Source organism: Castor canadensis, chromosome 5 (genome assembly GCF_047511655.1).
Source record: "Castor canadensis chromosome 5, mCasCan1.hap1v2, whole genome shotgun sequence".
Classification (NCBI taxonomy): Eukaryota; Metazoa; Chordata; class Mammalia; order Rodentia; family Castoridae; genus Castor; species Castor canadensis.
Genome location: NC_133390.1, coordinates 72,027,898 through 72,046,206, shown reverse-complemented (window position 1 = coordinate 72,046,206; position 18,309 = coordinate 72,027,898). Strand labels below are relative to the sequence as shown.

Below are 18,309 nucleotides of genomic sequence, written 5' to 3'. Positions count from 1 at the left end.
CAATGACTACAGTCTGGCTAGGGAATGGCAAGTGGGAAACCATGGGGACCACTGATCAGAAACCACAAATCAGCCATGGACAGCAGTTCCTACTGACTGATGATGGCCTTTCCACTTGCCCACATTCACAGCTAAGGAAAGACTGCCTTTGTGTCCCTCCTCCCCTCATCTTTCTTCCTTCCTATCCCAAGTCTGCCACAAAGGGGCTTCAGTTGCTAGAAGCCAATTATAGAAGGAAAACTAGCCCATGACCTAGTGGTGGGAAGCAGTCACTTTTCTATAGCTATAAGACCCAGAGGTCTTATTGTTCCCATCATGAATGGATTAAGCAATGAGGGTCAACACTTGGGCTGCAAGGATTTCAGTCTGTCTTCCTGTGTCAGACTGGAAGAGCCTCAGCCCACCTCTCAGGTTCTTCCCTTTAGCAGACACTCTTCTGTGCCACCCTGAACAGAACCAGGGCTGGGTAAGCAGGGGTCTGGACCCTTTGTTTTCTCTGTGAAGCCCCTACAAGCTCTTAGAGAGAAAAATGGAGAATGTTTATCTCCAAGAGGCACTCGTCTCTAGCAAATGACAGTGCAGGAAACCACCTGGCCCACCAGTAAACACCTTTTCCTTCCCACAGGGCTTTGGGCTTCTCTTTTCTTTGGCAAAGAAGAAGCTATGAAAAAAATATCTGGATTTGGGTCCCAGTCCTACCCTTACTAACTGCATATCCTGGGGAAAGCTGTTTATATTTTCAGAGCTTTAGTATCCTCCTCTGTATAGTGGAGATAAATGGTTGAACATCCCTAACGTGAAAATTCAAAATCTGAAATGTATTTTGGGATTCAGATTTTCAGATTAGGGAACCTCAACCAGTAAAAACAACAGAAATATTCCATAATCTGAAAAAATTCAAAATCTGAAACACATCCAATCATTATGAATAAGGGATACTCAACAAGATCAACCTTGTTCATGGGGCTTGCTGGGGTCAAATGTGTCAACATGCGAAAAGTACTTAAGAGGCTAGGTATGGAGTATAGGTTCCATTCCTGTTGATGTTCACCAGGAAGATCTGAAGGGCACATCACTACTTGAACCTCTAAAAGCAGTCTGTCCCTATGTCTTGCTACTCTGAGCATCTCTTCTTCTCCCTTTTCCTTACATCCCCCTCCTAAGACACAGGAAGGACCTGCCACAGGAAGGAGGGCTGATCTGGGACAGTGGTTCTCAAACTTGACTGCTCACTAGAACTCTGTGAGAAGGAATTTGAAGAAACAAGCAATTCATCCTTAGAAATTCTGATTCCACTGGACTAAAGCTTGGGCATGGGTCAGTTTAAAAATGCCTCCCCTGTATAGCTATCCTTATCTCAACCAGTAAAAACCCTTGTTCCTTCCTATTATTGCTTATACTCTCTCTACAACAAAATTAGAAAGAAGGGCAAAATAGTTTCTGCTGGGTATTGAGGGGGGGGGAGGGGGGGAGTGGGTGGTAAGGGAGGGGGTGGGGGCAGGGGGGAGAAATGAACCAAGCCTTGTATGCACATAGGAATAATAAAAGAAAAATGAAAAAAAAAATTCCTCTGTGATTCTAATGTGCAGCCACAGGGACAAACCCCTGCCAGTCTAGATCCTGGGTGCTCAAAGCATGGCTTTAGGACCAGCAGCATTGGTACCACCTGCGGGGTTTGCCAGAAATGCAGACTCTCACACCGCGTCCCAGCCCTACAGACTCAGAATCTGCATTTACAAGATTCCCACAGGATTTGTGTGCAATAAGCTTTGAGAAACCCTATTCAGAGCACTTTCCCCTTAGAATTTGGCTCAGTTTACTGCTCTTAGGAAGTCCCCATGATCATACTCAGGAGCTACTCATTAAGTATCTGCTACAGAACAAGTTTGTGCTCTCTTCCCTGTGCCACTTGTCTCAGTCTGAATTTGGGATTCAATCTGCTAGTTTAAAGATATAACTTTTATATCTTTACATTTTTAAATATATAATGTTATAATTATTGTATTATCATATTTTTCAGAGGGGGAGGCCCTCAGCTATCTGTTCTGTACCTCTGATTTAGGAGGCAGAGCAGATACAAGCTTGCTCAGCTTGAGGTGAAGAGGAAGATGGGATGTGCAGGGCAGCTACCCTGAAACAAAAGTTTGGAGACTTAATGGGAATACCCTTTTCAGTATCTTCAACTTATAAATTTATAGGCTTATTGTCACCACCACTGTATAAACAAACCAAAAATATTAAAAGCATTCCTATATAGGACTCAGGAGAAATGACAGTTAACTGTTTTCATACCAAAACAAATTTCTTGAGTTGTTTACAGAGTAAGAACTTCCTCAGACAAGTGGTCAGGCCAATTGGGGCTACCACCTTTCACAAGGTACTCCTGTCCCTGGGGACAATAGTATGGAGTAAAAAGCTGCTAAAAGATTAAAAAGCAGCTCTGCCTTTACAACACACTTGCGCACACATGCGTGTGCACTCACACATGAATGCGCTGCAGCTGAGGACCAGAATTCTGAGAAAGAGTACAGCTCATATTTGGCTGGAACACGGATGTCTAAATCTTTGATTTAATCTGATGTGTTGTCATTAAAAATTCTCAAAGAACTCATATGTCTTCTGTTTCATGTTAGAAAACAACATGTTTTCCTTGATTATAAAAGTAATATATCATCCTTGAAAGAAAATAGAAAAACATGAACAAAATAAAAATCTCCCATTATTCAGCCACCTTGAATGAACCACTGCTAACATTTCTATGTGTCTGTCAGCCTTCTCCACACATACTTAAAAAACTAAGTTCAGTTTACATTGTCCATGTTGTTTTATAACCTGCCTTTTATAAAAGATATACTGTGAACATTGTATGATGGTATTTTCTAAATATGGCTTAAATGATTTCATATTTGTTATTTATTATTAATGTCACCAAAATTAATGGATAGTTGGGATGAAACCTATATATGCATGTGTATATTGATGTGTTGCATATGTATGTATGTACATATAGGTATGTATATATGCAATATTATAAAAAATACTGTGGTGGACAACTTTCTACATATTTTTGTTTAGAATTATAATTAGCCTTTTACCTTTTTGTTTTGTTTAGTTTTATATTAAGAATATTTTCTTAGGAGAAGAACTTCTAGATAGGATATAAACTCACATTTTAAAACTTTTTTATAACACCCACGCACAGGAAATCAATGTGAGTCAATGCCCTGTATAGCTATCCTTATCTCAACCAGCAAAAACCCTTGTTCCTTCCTATTATTGCTTATACTCTCTCTACAACAAAATTAGAAATAAGGGCAAAATAGTTTCTGCTGGGTATTGAGGGAGGGGGCGGAGTGGGTGGTAAGGGAGGGGGTGGGGGCAGGGGGGAGAAATGAACCAAGCCTTGTATGCACATATGAATAATAAAAGAAAAATGAAAAAAAAACTTTTTTATTAGCATGAATTAATTGTACAAAGTGGTTTCATTGTGACACATATAGTGTACTTTGGTGAAATTTGCCTCATCTATATTATTCTTTCTTAACCCCTCTCCCTCTAGTTTTTAGTGGGTTTCATTATGTTATTTTATATATAGACACACACACACACACACACACACACACACACACACACACACACACACACACACACATATATACCATGTAGTATATATGTAGTGTACTTCGATCACGTTCACTCCCTATCACTTCTCCTTTCTCCTCCCCTGTCCCACTAATTTCCCCCAGACATTTTACAATCCTGTCTTCTTCTTCTGCTGCTGCTGCTACCGCTTCTTATTGTTATTATTATTATCATATCTAGATTCTGCACAGGAGCAAAAACATGCAGTATCTGACTTTCTGAGCTTAGCTTCAGTTCCATCCTAAAAAGATATAAACTCCTAAAGCCTGTTTTCTTTTTAGCAGTACTTGGGTTTGAACTCAAGGTCTTGCATTTGCTAGGCAAGTGCTCTACCACTTGAGCCATGCCTCTATCCCTTTTTTTTAGTTTATTTTTCAGATAGGGTCTCATGCGTTTTGCTTGGCTGCTCTCAAACCATGATCCTTCCATTTTTGCTTCCCATACAGCTTGAACTACAGACATGTGCGACTTATACCTGGCCTCTTAAAAGCTTTTGACACAAATTACAAAGATCCTCTCAAAAACAATAATACCAGTGTACACACCCACCACGGTATACAGAACTGTCTAATGATGCTGTGGATTTGGGACCATCTCTTGAGCTTCTCATTCCTCCTAGACGATACCTGGTAAGGCCCAAATGGCCAAGGAGTCCTGAAATCTCAGCCCTTGACATCTGGGGGCTGTGGGGTGAATGGAGAGGGGAAGTAAGAAACATGATGGTGGCAGAGGGAAAGCAGGTCTGGCTCACCTCAAAGATGAACTTGGAGCTGCCAAAGTTGGTCTTCTGTTTCTGCCAGAAGTTGTCGGGTTTGATGATGAGGGCCACATGGATCTCGGCTGGAAAGGCTTCCTGCAGAGTTTTGAGGAGGGGCTTGATGAGGTCCCACTTGGAGCCCCGCATGTCGATGATGACAGTGAAGCCACGTTTGCAAACGTCCTCACTGTGGGAAGGTCAGAGATCAGGTACGGTCACTCTGGGCAACTGAGACTTTAGAGTACACAGGCAAAACACCTGGCAATCTGCATCCTCCTTGACCTGGACTAGCCTTCGAAGTCATACCAGGTCTCCTGGCTATCTTCCACCCTAGCTCAAAAGCTATTGCCTCCAAAAACCTTTCTAAACTAACCCCTTCTGACCAAAGTGGTGGCATTCTGATGCTTCCCAGCACTTAGCAAATATCTCATTCTTCCTTTTTTTTTTTTGTTTCTAGGTATATATTTTATTTATTATTATTATTATTATTATTCATATGTGCATACAAGGCTTAGGTCATTTCTCCCCCCTGCCCCCACCCCCTCCCTTACCACCCACTCCGCCCCCTCCCTCTCTCCCCCACCCCCTCAATACCCAGCAGAAACTATTTTGCCCTTATTTCTAATTTTGTTGTAGAGAGCGTATAAGCAATAATAGGAAGGAACAAGGGTTTTTGCTGGTTGAGATAAGGATAGCTATACAGGGAGTTGAGTCACATTAATTTCCTGTGCATGTGTGTTACCTTCTAGGTTAATTCTTCTTGAACTAACCTTTTCTCTAGTTCCTGGTCCCCTTCTCCTATTGGCCTCAGTTGCTGTTAAGGTATCTGCTTTAGTTTCTCTGCGTTAAGGGCAACAAATGCTAACTAATTTTTTAGGTGTCTTACCTATCCTCACCCCTCCCTTGTGTGCTCTCGCTTTTAAAATTTACTCAAAGTCCAATACTCTTGTTGTGTTTGCCCTTGATCTAATGTCCACATATGAGGGAGAACATACGATTTTTGGTCTTTTGGGCCAGGCTAACCTCACTTAGAATGATGTTCTTCAATTCCATCCATTTACCAGTGAATGATAACATTTCGTTCTTCTTCATGGCTGCATAAAATTCCATTGTGTATAGATACCACATTTTCTTAATCCATTCGTCAGTGGTGGGGCATCTTGGCTGTTTCCATAACTTGGCTATTGTGAATAGTGCCGCAATAAACATGGATGTGCAGGTGCCTCTGGAGTAACAGTCTTTTGGGTATATCCCCAAGAGTGGTATTGCTGGATCAAATGGTAGATCGATGTCCAGCTTTTCAAGTAGCCTCCAAATTTTTTTCCAGAGTGGTTGTACTAGTCTACATTCCCACCAACAGTGTAAGAGGGTTCCTTTTTCCCCGCATCCTCGCCAACACCTGTTGTTGGTGGTGTTGCTGATGATGGCTATTCTAACAGGGGTGAGGTGGAATCTTAGTGTGGTTTTAATTTGCATTTCCTTTATTGCTAGGGATGGTGAGCATTTTTTCATGTGGTTTTTGGCCATTTGAATTTCTTCTTTTGAGAAAGTTCTGTTTAGTTCACTTGCCCATTTCTTTATTGGTTCATTAGTTTTGGGAGAATTTAGTCTTTTAAGTTCCCTATATATTCTGGTTATCAGTCCTTTGTCTGATGTATAGTTGGCAAATATTTTCTCCCACTCTGTGGGTGTCCTATTCAGTTTAGAGACCATTTCTTTTGATGAACAGAAGCTTTTTATTTTTATGAGGTCCCATTTATCTATTCTATCTCTTAGTTGCTGTGCTGCTGGGGATTCGTTGAGAAAGTTCTTACCTATACCTACTAACTCCAGAGTATTTCCTACTCTTTCCTGTATCAACTTTAGAGTTTGTGGTCTGATATTAAGATCCTTGATCCATTTTGAGTTAATCTTGGTATAGGGTGATATACATGGATCTAGTTTCAGTTTTTTGCAGACTGCTAACCAGTTTTCCCAGCAGTTTTTGTTGAAGAGGCTGCTTTTTCTCCATCGTATATTTTTAGCTCCTTTGTCAAAGACAAGTTGGTTATAGTTGTGTGGCTTCATATCTGGGTCCTCTATTCTGTTCCACTGGTCTTCATGTCTGTTTTTGTGCCAGTACCATGCTGTTTTTATTGCTACTGCTTTGTAATATAGTTTGAAGTCAGGTATCGTGATACCTCCTGCATTGTTCTTTTGACTGAGTATTGCCTTGGCTATTCGTGGCTTCCTGTGTTTCCATATAAATTTCATGGTAGATTTTTCGATCTCTTTAATGAATGTCATTGGAATTTCGATGGGAATTCCATTAAACATGTAGATTACTTTAGGGAGTATCGACATTTTTACTATGTTGATTCTACCAATCCATGAGCATGGGAGATCTCTCCACTTTCTATAGTCTTCCTCAATCTCTTCCTTCAGAAGTGTATAGTTTTCCTTGTAGAGGTCTTTCACATCTTTTGTTAGGTTTACACCTAGGTATTTGATTTTGTTTGAGGCTATTGTAAATGGAATTGTTTTCATACATTCTTTTTCAGTTTGCTCATTATTGGTGTATAGAAATGCTAATGATTTTTCTATGTTGATTTTATATCCTGCTACCTTGCTATAGCTATTGATGATGTCTAGAAGCTTCTGAGTAGAGTTTTTTGGGTCTTTAGGGTATAGGATCATGTCGTCTGCAAATAGGGATATTTTGACAGTTTCTTTACCTATTTGTATTCCTTTTATTCCTTCTTCTTGCCTAATTGCTCTGGCTAGGAATTCCAGTACTATGTTGAATAGGAGTGGAGATAGTGGGCATCCTTGTCTGGTTCCTGATTTTAGAGGGAATGGTTTCAGTTTTTCTCCGTTAAGTATAATGCTGGCTGTAGGTTTGTCATATATAGCTTTTATTATGTTCAGGTACTTTCCTTCTATTCCTAGCTTTCTTAGAGCTTTTATCATGAAATGGTGTTGGATCTTATCAAAGGCTTTTTCTGCATCTATTGAGATGATCAAGTGGTTTTTGTCTTTGCTTCTGTTAATGTGGTCGTGGTGAATAATCTTTTTGATGTGTTGTTGAATTCGGTTTGCCATTATTTTGTTGAGGATTTTTGCGTCAATGTTCATTAAGGAGATTGGCCTATAGTTCTCCTTTTTGGAGGTGTCTTTACCTGGTTTTGGGATAGGTATAATATTGGCTTCATAAAATGAGTTCGGCAGTTTTCCTTCCCTTTCTATTTCGTGGAACAGTTTAAGGAGGGTTGGTATCAGTTCTTCTTTAAAGGTCTGATAGAATTCAGAGAATCCATCAGGTCCTGGACTTTTCTTTTTGGGGAGACTCTTGATTGCTGCTTCAATTTCATTTTGTGTTATAGATCTATTCAGGTGATTAATTTCCTCTTGGTTCCGTTTTAGATGGTCATATGTATCTAGAAATCTGTCCATTTCTTTAAGATTTTCAAATTTATTTGAATATAGGTTCTCAAAGTAGTCTCTGATGATTTCCTGGACTTCCATGGTGTTTGTTATCTCCCCTTTTGCATTCCTGATTCTACTAATTTGAGTTTTTTCTCTCCTCAGTTTAGTCAGGTTTGCCAGGTGTCTATCGATCTTGTTTATTTTTTCAAAGAACCAACTTTTTGTTTCATTAATTCTTTGTATGGTTTTTTGGGTTTCTATTTCGTTGATTTCAGCTCTTATTTTTATTATTTCTCTCCTATTTGTTTTGGGATTTGCTTGTTCTTGTTTTTCTAGGAGTTTGAGATGTATCATTAGGTCATTGATTTGGGATCTTTCAGTCTTTTTAATATATGCACTCATGGCTATACACTTTCCACTCAGGACTGCCTTTGATGTGTCTCATAGGTTCTGGTAGGTTGTGTTTTCATTTTCATTGACTTCCAGGAACTTTTTAATTTCCTCTTTTATTTCATCGATGATCCATTGTTCATTAAGTAGTGAGTTATTTAGTTTCCAGCTGTTTGCATGTTTCTTGTCTTTACTTTTGTTGTTGAGTTCTACTTTTACTGCATTGTGATCAGATAGTATGCACGGTATAATTTCTATTTTCTTATATTTGCTGAGACTTGCTTTGTGCCCTAGGATATGATCTATTTTGGAGAAAGTTCCGTGGGCTGCTGAGAAGAATGTATATTGTGTAGAAGTTGGATGAAATGTTCTGTAGACATCAATTAGGTCCATTTGATCTATTGCATATTTTCGATCTTGGATTTCTTTATTGATTTTTTGTTTGGATGACCTATCTATTGATGATAATGGGGTGTTAAAGTCTCCCACAACCACCGTGTTGGCGTTTATATATGCTTTTAGGTCTTTCAGGGTATGTTTGATGAAATTCGGTGCGTTGACATTGGGTGCATACAGGTTGATAATTATTATTTCCTTTTGGTCTATTTCCCCTTTTATTAGTATGGAATGTCCTTCTTTATATCATTTGATCAATGTAGGTTTGAAGTCTACTTTGTAAGAGAGAAGTATTGCTACTCCTGCCTGTTTTCGGGGGCCATTGGCTTGTTAAATCTTCTTCCAGACTTTCATCCTTAGCCTATGCTTATTTCTGTCGGTGAGATGGTCTCCTGTAAGCAACAAATTGTTGGATCTTTCTTTTTAATCCATTTCGTCAAGCGGTGCCTTTTGATGGGGGAATTAAGACCATTAACATTAAGCATTAGTACTGATAGGTATGTGGTGATTCCTGTCATTTAGTTGTCTTAGCTGTTTGAAGGTTTGATTGTGTGTACCTAAGTTGAGGTTACTCTCTACTGTCTTGCTTTTTCTTTTCCTGTGGTTTGGTGCTGCCTGTCTTTTCATGGTTAAGTTGGGTTTCACTTTCTGTGTGCAGAATCCCTTGAAGAATCCTTTGTAGTGGTGGCTTTGTGGTCACATATTGTTTTAGTTTCTGCTTATCATGGAAGACTTTTATTGCTCCATCTATTTTGAATGATAGTTTTGCTGGGTAGAGTATCCTGAGTTGAAGTTATTTTCATTCAGTGCCTGGAAGACCACACCCCATGCTCTTCTTGCTTTTAATGTTTTTGTTGAGAAGTCTGCTGAGATTTTGATGAGTTTATCTTTGTATGTTACTTGTTTTTTCTCTCTTACAGCCTTCAATATTCTTTCCCTAGTTTCTGAACTCATTATTTTAATGATGATATGTCATGGGGTAGTTCTATTTTGATCTGGTCTGTTTCGTGTCCTGGAGGCCTCTTGCATCTGTATGGGAATATCTTTCTCTAGATTTGGAAAATTTTCTGTTATTATTTTGTTAAATATATTAGGCATACCCTTTGCTTGCACCTCTTCTCCTTCTTCGATGCCCATGATTCTCAAGTTTGGTCTTTTGATGGAGTCAGTGAGTTCTTGCATTTTCTTTTCACAGGTCTTGAGTTGTTTAATTAATAGTTCTTCGGTTTTTCCTTTATTTACCATTTCATCTTCAAGTTCTGAGATTCTGTCTTCTGTTTGTTCTATTCTGCTGGATTGGCCTTCTGTTTTGTTTTGCAGTTCTGTTTCGTTCTTTTTTCTGAGGTTTTCCATATCCTGGCTGGTTTCCTCTTTAATGTTGTCTATTTTCGTCCTGAGTTCATTTATCTGTTAATTCATCGTGTTCTCTCTTTCACTTTGGTGTTTATACAGTGCTTCTATGGTTTCCTTTATTTCTTCTTTTGCTTTTTCAAATTCTCTATTTTTGTTGTCTTGGAATTTCTTGAGTGTCTCCTGTACATTTTGGTTGACCCTATCCAGTATCATCTCTATAAAATTCTCATTGAGTACCTGTAGTATTTCTTCTTTTAAATTATTCTTGTAGGCTTCATTGGGTCCTTTTGCATAGTTTATCCTCATTTTGTTGGAGTCTGGATCTGAGTACCTGTTTTCTTCATTCCCCTCTGGTTCCTGTACTAATTTTTTGCTGTCAGGAAACTGGTTTCCCTGTTTTTTCTGTCTTCCTGTCATTGTCTTTGGTGTTGTTACTGTCCCTGTACTGTGTGCAATTAAGTATTTTCTAGCTTGTAATAATAACAATGGTAATATTTAGAATGGAAGGGTGAGCTGAGATGGAAAGCAAGAAGTTAAAGAAATGGGAAAAACAAAAACACAGACAAGAAGGAGAAAACAGAACAAGGTATCAGACAAGAAGGTTTCAAAGGTATAAACAGGGAGCTTTAGTGTACTAATCAACAGTAAGCTGAACAGACATTAGAGAGAGAGAGGATTGAAAATCAAAAATAAAAAAATAAAGATAAGAATAAAAATAATAGATAAGTAAATGAAAATGTATTAAAATAAAATGAAAAAATAGAAAATTAAAAAAACCCAAAAAGCCAAAAAACCGAAAAACCTCCAAGTTCAAATGCAATGAAGTTTCAGTCTTAATAATTTGGGTGTCTGTCTCAGTCTCCAATCCTGGAGATGGTGCCTCAGATGTTGTTCTGTAGTTGTCTCATCAGAGGGGACGCATAAAGTGGTACAAAACTACACACACACGCACAAAAAACACCCCACAAAGTGTCCCAAGTTCAAATGCAATACAGTTTCCATAAGTTTTTCAGCTTGCTGGTGTAATTCGGTTGTTCTCTCATCAAAGGTAGGGAGACAAAGAAAAAAAAAAGAGTCTGGAGACAGTTCTGAGAATGGTATCTGCGGCTGTGTGTTGCCTGCCTGCTGCTGTCAGCCTGCTATTGCTGGAGGCGTTATTTATGCAGATCTCAGGGGTGAGCTTAGCCCTGCAGGCTTTGTTTGCTCAGATTTCTCCTGTGCGTGAGCCTCTGCTACAAGCTTTCCCCTTTCCAAGCACACTGGGAAAGGTGACACTGCACCCGCATTGTCAGGCCTGCGTGTTTATTTACAGTTCATGTGGGAGGTGGGTCTTCCCCCTTCTCCTGTGCAGTTTTCCTCCCACCGCCACTTTCACAAGCTTTCCTGCTCCTGATTACTGGGTGGTGCTGCTGCTCCTGCCAGCCGCCATGTTTGTTTACAGTTCACGTGGGAAGTGGGTCTTCCCTCCTCTCCTGTGGAGTTTTCCTCCCTCTGCCACTCTCACAAGCTTTCCTGCTCCTGGTTGCTGGGCGAGCGCCCCCGCTCCCGCCACAGGCTCTCCGCCCAGGCGGGCTTGTTTATTTACAGTCCGGGAAGGGTTCCCTTCCCCCAATCTTCAGCACTCAGTGCACCCCACCCTCTTTCCCACATGTCTTTATTGCTCTTATTGCTTATTACTCAGTTTCTCTTTTTTTTCCCCCGGGGTGGAGGTTGTTCTGTCCAGGGGGCTATGCTGCTCTGGCCCAGGCTTGTCTGTGGGAGTACCGTGGTACTGCAAAGCTCACCTGGTCCACGTCTTCCCAAGCCATCTGGGCACCGGCGACTGGCCCATTCTTCCTTATAGTCAATTGTATTTGTTGGAAAATTTACTGCTTGGGTATTTGATTTCTCTTTTAATTTTTGCCTCTCTCTCCTTTTTAGGATGAGTCATGTTTCCTCACTTGAATTCAACCTCTCTGAAGACAGGGATCCTTCTGTCCCTGAAACCTAAATGGAAAGTTCTCAGCAGGAATACTGTTCTTCTCTGCATGAGCATCTATGACAAACACTGTACACTTTACTGTTGAACTCAAACTGGGCCAAAATATCCTTTGCATTAAAGGGCTCTAGTCCTAGTCTTCTAAGTGATTGGACAGTACACAAAGTATTAATAACATATATTTGCCACCACTGTACTTAAGATTAATTACTTGTAGTTGAAAATGTATGTCAACTTTCAAAAGCCAGATTGCTGAATAATGCTGACCACTGGAAGATAGCAAGGGTAGAGCCAATGGAAGGATGGATGCTAGCCAGCTGTCCATGCTCTTCCATGAGTAAACAGCGAAAATGAATACTTCAGGGTATTGGGGAGAAGCAGTAACTAGAAATTAAGGTCAGCTGAGTGATGGTGAATATCTTGAAAACCAAGACATTAGCAAGTTAAGTGAATTGTATTACTATATAACAAAGTTCATTTAAACATTGAAACTAGACTATAACTAATGAAAATAGAAAGAAAAGAAAGAAATTCAAAATAGCTCTAATATCTCAGTTTCAGAATCTACCTTTTGGTAGTTAGAGGTCTTTCTCTTATTTTTTATTTATTTAACCTATCCATCATTTTATAACTAAGTAGACTTTGGATTTTATATAAACAGTGTTTATATTGCTTTTTATGTAAAAAATTCTTGTTTTTATATATAAACACTGATGTAGCCTTTCCTTGGGGTCCTTCACCTAATGTCCTATTTCCCCGATGGTATTTGTTTAAGCTACCATGCATGCGTATGATCCTCAGATGTGCCCCCCACAGAACAGTCACAGCACTAGTGGTTGTAAGGGATAAGACTATAGTTAGAGGACTGAGGCCACAAAAGGGGACAGAAATTTCTTCTTAGGTTTGATTATTAAATCTCAAGCAGTGATGAGAACGTTGCAAATAATGTGACCATGTGAGTGTCCCACACACATGGCAGCCTACTTAGACCTCCTAGTTAGACAGGACTCTCCTCAGGGGGGACTGAGACTCTTTCCCATAGGACAGGATCACTTAGTCTCTGCCCCCAAATCCTGCATCCAAATGGAAAGGAGTTGCCTCTTCTTCTCTGACACTTAATGAATCCATAAGTGGCCAAGGTCTTTCATAAATAATATTATCCGCACTATTATCTGCAATGTGCATTTTGCTTAAATTACAGGATTTTCTATGTTATCACTGATGACTAATAACTATAGAAAAGCTAAAATGTACTGGGGCATGGTGGTTCATACCTACAATCCTAGCTGCTCAGGAGGCAGAGATCAAGAGGATCACTGTTCACAGCTAGTTGGGACAAAAAAAATCAGTGAGACACCCATCTCAACCAATAAGAAGCTGGGTGTAGTGCAGTGCACCTGTCATCCCAGCTATGCAGGAGCGCAAATAGGAGGATCACAGTCCAGGTCAGCCTGGGCATAAATGTAAGACCCTGGGCTGGAGTGTGTCTCAAGAGTGCCTGCCTAGCAAGCACAAGGCCCTGAGTTCAAGCACAGGAACCACCAGGAAAAAAAAAACAAAACCTAAAATGTTCAAAAATATGTGTAGGAGATGCTAATGGTAAAAGTTTATTTCCTCTTAGTTATTCGTTCAGATCATGTTCTGCTTTCACTGTAACATGCAGTTTTTTTTCTCATATCCACTTCTCTGAAACTATTATATTTAAATGACCCATAGTCTGTGTATACTTTACTCATTGTTATTATTGGTTTACAAAAAGGTGTATCAACTTACATGTCCACCAGGAGTGTATATTCTCAGCATTTATTGAATTTTTTTAAATCTTTGCTTATTTTTAAGAAAAAGATTGTACTTCATTTAAATTAGTGTTCCTTTGCAATAGCCTATTGGCTCATAGTATTTCTTCTGGGAACCAGTCCATTTATCCATTTTTCTAGAGGGTTTAAGGATTTTCTTAGCAAGCATAGTTTAGTTTAGTCAAGCACATTTGTTGCATGCTTACCTATGTCAAACACTGCAAGGTAACTGTGGGCCTTTCCTTAGAGATAACATTCTTACTCATTTGCGTATTCCTCAGGCCCTCTGCCTGTTACCATCATTACACTGATATGAGAAATCTGTATCCCTAACAACAAATACACCAGGTTGCTACCAAGACTGGAAGTCAACTATCCCAGCATCTAAATGTGGTGGCCAATAGCAGTTTACACACTATTAACTAACAATTTCTGATAACTGAAAATTGAACCCAGGTACTAAAATTCAGCAGGAAGCTCTTATTAGATTAGGAGAGGGAGAAAGGTTGAATACTGAGAATTAATCTAACTGGCGCCTTTCTGTGAAAACAACCTAATCTCCCAAAATGCTCTGTGTGTTAGGTTTCAAAAAAGGGGCATAGCTGGGAGAAGGGAAAGAACTTTTAACCACATGCTTATTCTATGCTGGGTACTATAGTATAAAGTAATATATAATAGAATAGTATTATTTTATTAACAATAACCTTACAAACCAGGTATGTGGTCTCAATGTAAGAGAAGATGAAATTGAAGCAAAACATTTGCCTAAGGTCATATGACTAGTAATAAGTAGCTAAAGAAAAATTCCAAACTAGGATGGTAGACTTTGAAGCTATGCTCAGTTCCTTGTATCATGCTATATTTACTATGCTGACACTATGTTCAAGTGGGGATGTGATGAGGGACAGGAATTGGGGGTCAGTAATGAGGGGATTAGATTGGGGAGCTCTCAAGAGATGAGGGAAACTACAGCAAGGAGTCCAAGTAGATGACCTCCATTTTGTGGCCAGTGTAAAATCAGAGAAGCAAAAGAACATGGCATATTGAGAAAGTTCAAGTAATTCACTTTGGTTCCAGCATGTGTGAATAAGAGGCAGAGAGTGAAGAGAGAGAGAGAATGCTGTTCAGAGTATTTTGGGGTGCCCCATTCGGGGCTCTGTTCTTCCTCTTTCACACCCTCCCCCTAGAGGCAATGGAGACTTGCCCATATGAAATCTATAACATACACAAAAGCCCCTTCCTCCTTCTAGACCTGGCTCTAGAATCTGAAATCTTAAACCTCCTTGCCCAAAGAGCCCTTAACCTACTTCCTGAGCTCATGGATACCTCTTTCCAGGGTCCAGTTTGCAAGGACAAATAACATCACCAGTATGTATAGCCCTAGGCCACCAATGTCTGGCTAGGAAGGCTCAATGCATTGAGGAAATAGAGGTAGCAAAGGGTACAGAAAGTAGAACCAAACTCCCTAGGTCTCAATCCCTGCTTCACCTTGAAAAAGTTACTTTTAACCTCTCTGGGCCTCAGTTCCCTCATAAGAAAAATGTGAATAGTAATAACTACTTTACAGGGCTGTCTCAAAAGTTAAGTCTGTTAATATACAAAGTGCTCACAATGGCAGCCAGACACACAGTCTGTGCTATTTAACTCTTAGCTGCTGCAGGAGATGTTATCGGTGGCCCTCACAGGACCCCAGCTCCACAAGTGTTACAGTCATTAGTTTATGCCTGCCACCCCCTTGGGAGACATGCCTTTGGCTGATGGACACCACTTCTCCAGGAAAAAGCTAGGCAGTTATAGGGCTGGCCAGTGCCTTACACAGGTTTCAATGCCTGGTACTTATTTTCCCTTGTGGAAGAGTGATTCAGAAGTGTGATGAAAGCTCAGAGCCTGCCCAGGCCCCCAGTGAGGCTATAGCTAGACCTCCTAAGCCCACATCCTTGCTTGGTCCTTCTCCTTCCCTACTCTGTTTCTCTCACTCCCAAGTTTTTCATGGAAAGCAGGCCCTTAATAAATCATTTGCTCCTAAATCCCTATCTCAAAAACAAACCCAAGAGGGTTATTTTTATTATATGTTAGAGATAATGACATAAATATAAATGATATAATTCATACATAAATGAAATCTTGAAAGCAATTTGATATATGTCCTGGAAATTAACAGAGAAACTTGGACTGGAAATTTTGATTTGGGAACCATACAGTGCCTGTCACTGACTGAGTGAGTAAATCCATGAACAGGCACAAGCTGATGTGCACAGAAGTAGATGAAGTCACCCAACAGAAATCAGAGAGAGGGAGAGGGAGATAGCCCTGAGTCAAGGATGGAAGTGGCAGGAATATCAATATTTAAGAGAAAAGAGAAGAAAGCAGATGAGCCTGAGGACAAAACACAGAGGTAAGAGGACCAGGAGAGGAGTGAGGTAGTGGAAACAGGGAGGAGAAGAACCACAGGAGGACAACAGTATTGAATGCTGCAAAGCCACAGGGATGTAGCTCATTAGTGAGAGCAGAAGCACTGCATTTGGCATCTAAGAAGCTGTGATCCCAGGTGTCAGGACAGGTACAGTGGAGGTGGGGGGCAGGGACACAGTTGTCCTAGCTGATCTGTGGGATGATTAAAAGGAAATGGCAAGTCAGCAGAGGCTGCTTATGAGCACTTCCATCTCTACCCCTTACTCCAGAAGTTGCCAGCATCTGCTCAGTGCTCCTGGGCTACCTGAGCCCCATACCGCTCTGCAGCCTGCCTCTCCCCAAGGCTCCCACTCCCAGTCTCCTCTCCTCTCACTGGGGTGTGATCAGCAGGGCAGTTTCAGCAAACCAATTTATACTGAAATATAACTAACAGGTAGCCCCTCCTTTCCCTTTAGATAATTTACCTCTTAAACACTGTTTTAGCATAAATCAAATTTTTAGGAGCATAATTTTGCATTGTGCATGGTGAGGATGAGCACATAGGAAGGTGGAGTTTGGAGAATATGGCTTGACATCATTCAGAAGGGGAAAGGAGAAAGACTGGCCATCTTCACTTCCCACTCCTCTAGAAGAGGGAAAAGGAGACCACTGCTCTATGCCTGGGCTCCATCCCTGTCCCACTACTTTCCAGCTAGGGTTTGGACTCCCTTGGGATCTCTTGGCCAGCTTCTCACCCTGCATGATAAATTACAGTCCCTTCAAACTGAGCCACGAACCATTTCATAGACTTTCTGGGGCTCTGGGGCCCAGAAGTCATAAATGTACATGTTGAATGGCCAGATGACTGATCAGCTGTTTTTGTACTCAATTCCTGACCATTTACTCTTTTGTTCATTAAATGTCAATGGGGCTGTTTTCACTTAGCAAGCAAGACATATCCTTAAAAAGCATTTTCACCACTTTATGCCAATGCTTCTCAAACTTTAGTGACTTTCATTATCACCTAGGATGCTTATTTTAAAGTGCTGATTTGGAGGATGACATTCAAATATTCTGATTAAAATTGTTCTGGGAGGAGGCCTAGGAGTCTTCTCTCATGCTCCACAGACAACACTTCCTCTCTGTGGTTTGTGAGATTGTGAGAATTTAATGAGAAACATTCTATTTGCCTAAATCAGATATTAAGATGTGGAGCTGAGGGAGTAGTTCAAGTGGTAGAGCACCTCCTTAGCAAGCTCAAAGCCCTGAGTTCAATCCCCAGTACCTCAAAAAAAAAAAAAAAGGGAAAAAATACTGAACATATACATACATTAGGATATGCATTAACAAATAGCAGGTAATACACAACTGTATCACACAGAATAATGAAATACAGTCAGAACAGCATTTGCAAGGTGAACCAACAAGCAAGCTGTCTAGGAGCCTGTCCAAAGCTAGGGAGTTTCTCTCTTGGTAGCCTCATGTACTCACATACTGAAGAACAGAGTCATTTATTCCTAATGTAGGCTTGGGCAGATTTGTGCCCTTGGAGGAAGTACCTCTGGGTCTAAAGACTGAGCTCTCCATGGCTTGCCTAAGGAGGCTTTCCCTGAAAGGCATAGTGGTGGCCCTCCCCAGTGTAGCTAATTGTGTTCAATCAGATGCTACTGAAGATCTGCTTTCCTGAGCTTCCCCCTCTACTTCTAAATTGTCATGAAATCATAATGGAGTCTGTGCTCATCATATGCCTGACCTGGCAGCCTGATCTCAAACTTATGAGCAAGTCTTGGGTACCTCTCTAGGAGCCTCTTAGGTTCTGCCCATATCTGATGCCCCCAGAGTCATCTCTTGGTGAAATGGACTGTGAACTATGTGAGGGCTGGCTCCAGGACTGATGGATTCAGGTGTGAAGGGCCTCTGCAGGAAGGTGGGTGAGGAATGAATGAATAAGCATGTGATAACTGACTCTTTTCATACATGGCCTCTGCTTAGCAGACATCACAATTTAGAAGCTCACTATTGAACCCAATCCCTGAAAATGGTTTTATCTGGCACAATTGCTATTGTGCCAGAGGGTTTAAACCCTCTGTCAGTCCACTCCCTGACTGTTCACACACTTAGATGACCCATCTGTTGGCCTTGGCTTTGCTTCTGTCTTAGCTGCCATAATCATCCCTGTTTCACACATTGGAACACTGAAT

The 18,309-nt window shown here is 40.5% G+C and overlaps 1 protein-coding gene across 23 annotated transcripts in view; it reads right to left on the bottom strand.

Annotated features, from left to right (window-relative positions):
• Kalrn (kalirin RhoGEF kinase) overlaps positions 1–18,309 on the bottom strand; it is a 660,017-nt gene that overhangs the window by 431,266 nt on the left and 210,442 nt on the right. For all 23 annotated transcript variants that reach the window (XM_074073308.1, XM_074073309.1, XM_074073319.1 and 20 more), the window contains exon 4: positions 4,394–4,586. In XM_074073308.1, the coding sequence (XP_073929409.1) occupies positions 4,394–4,586 (193 nt within the window). The remainder of the gene's footprint in view (positions 1–4,393; positions 4,587–18,309) is intronic.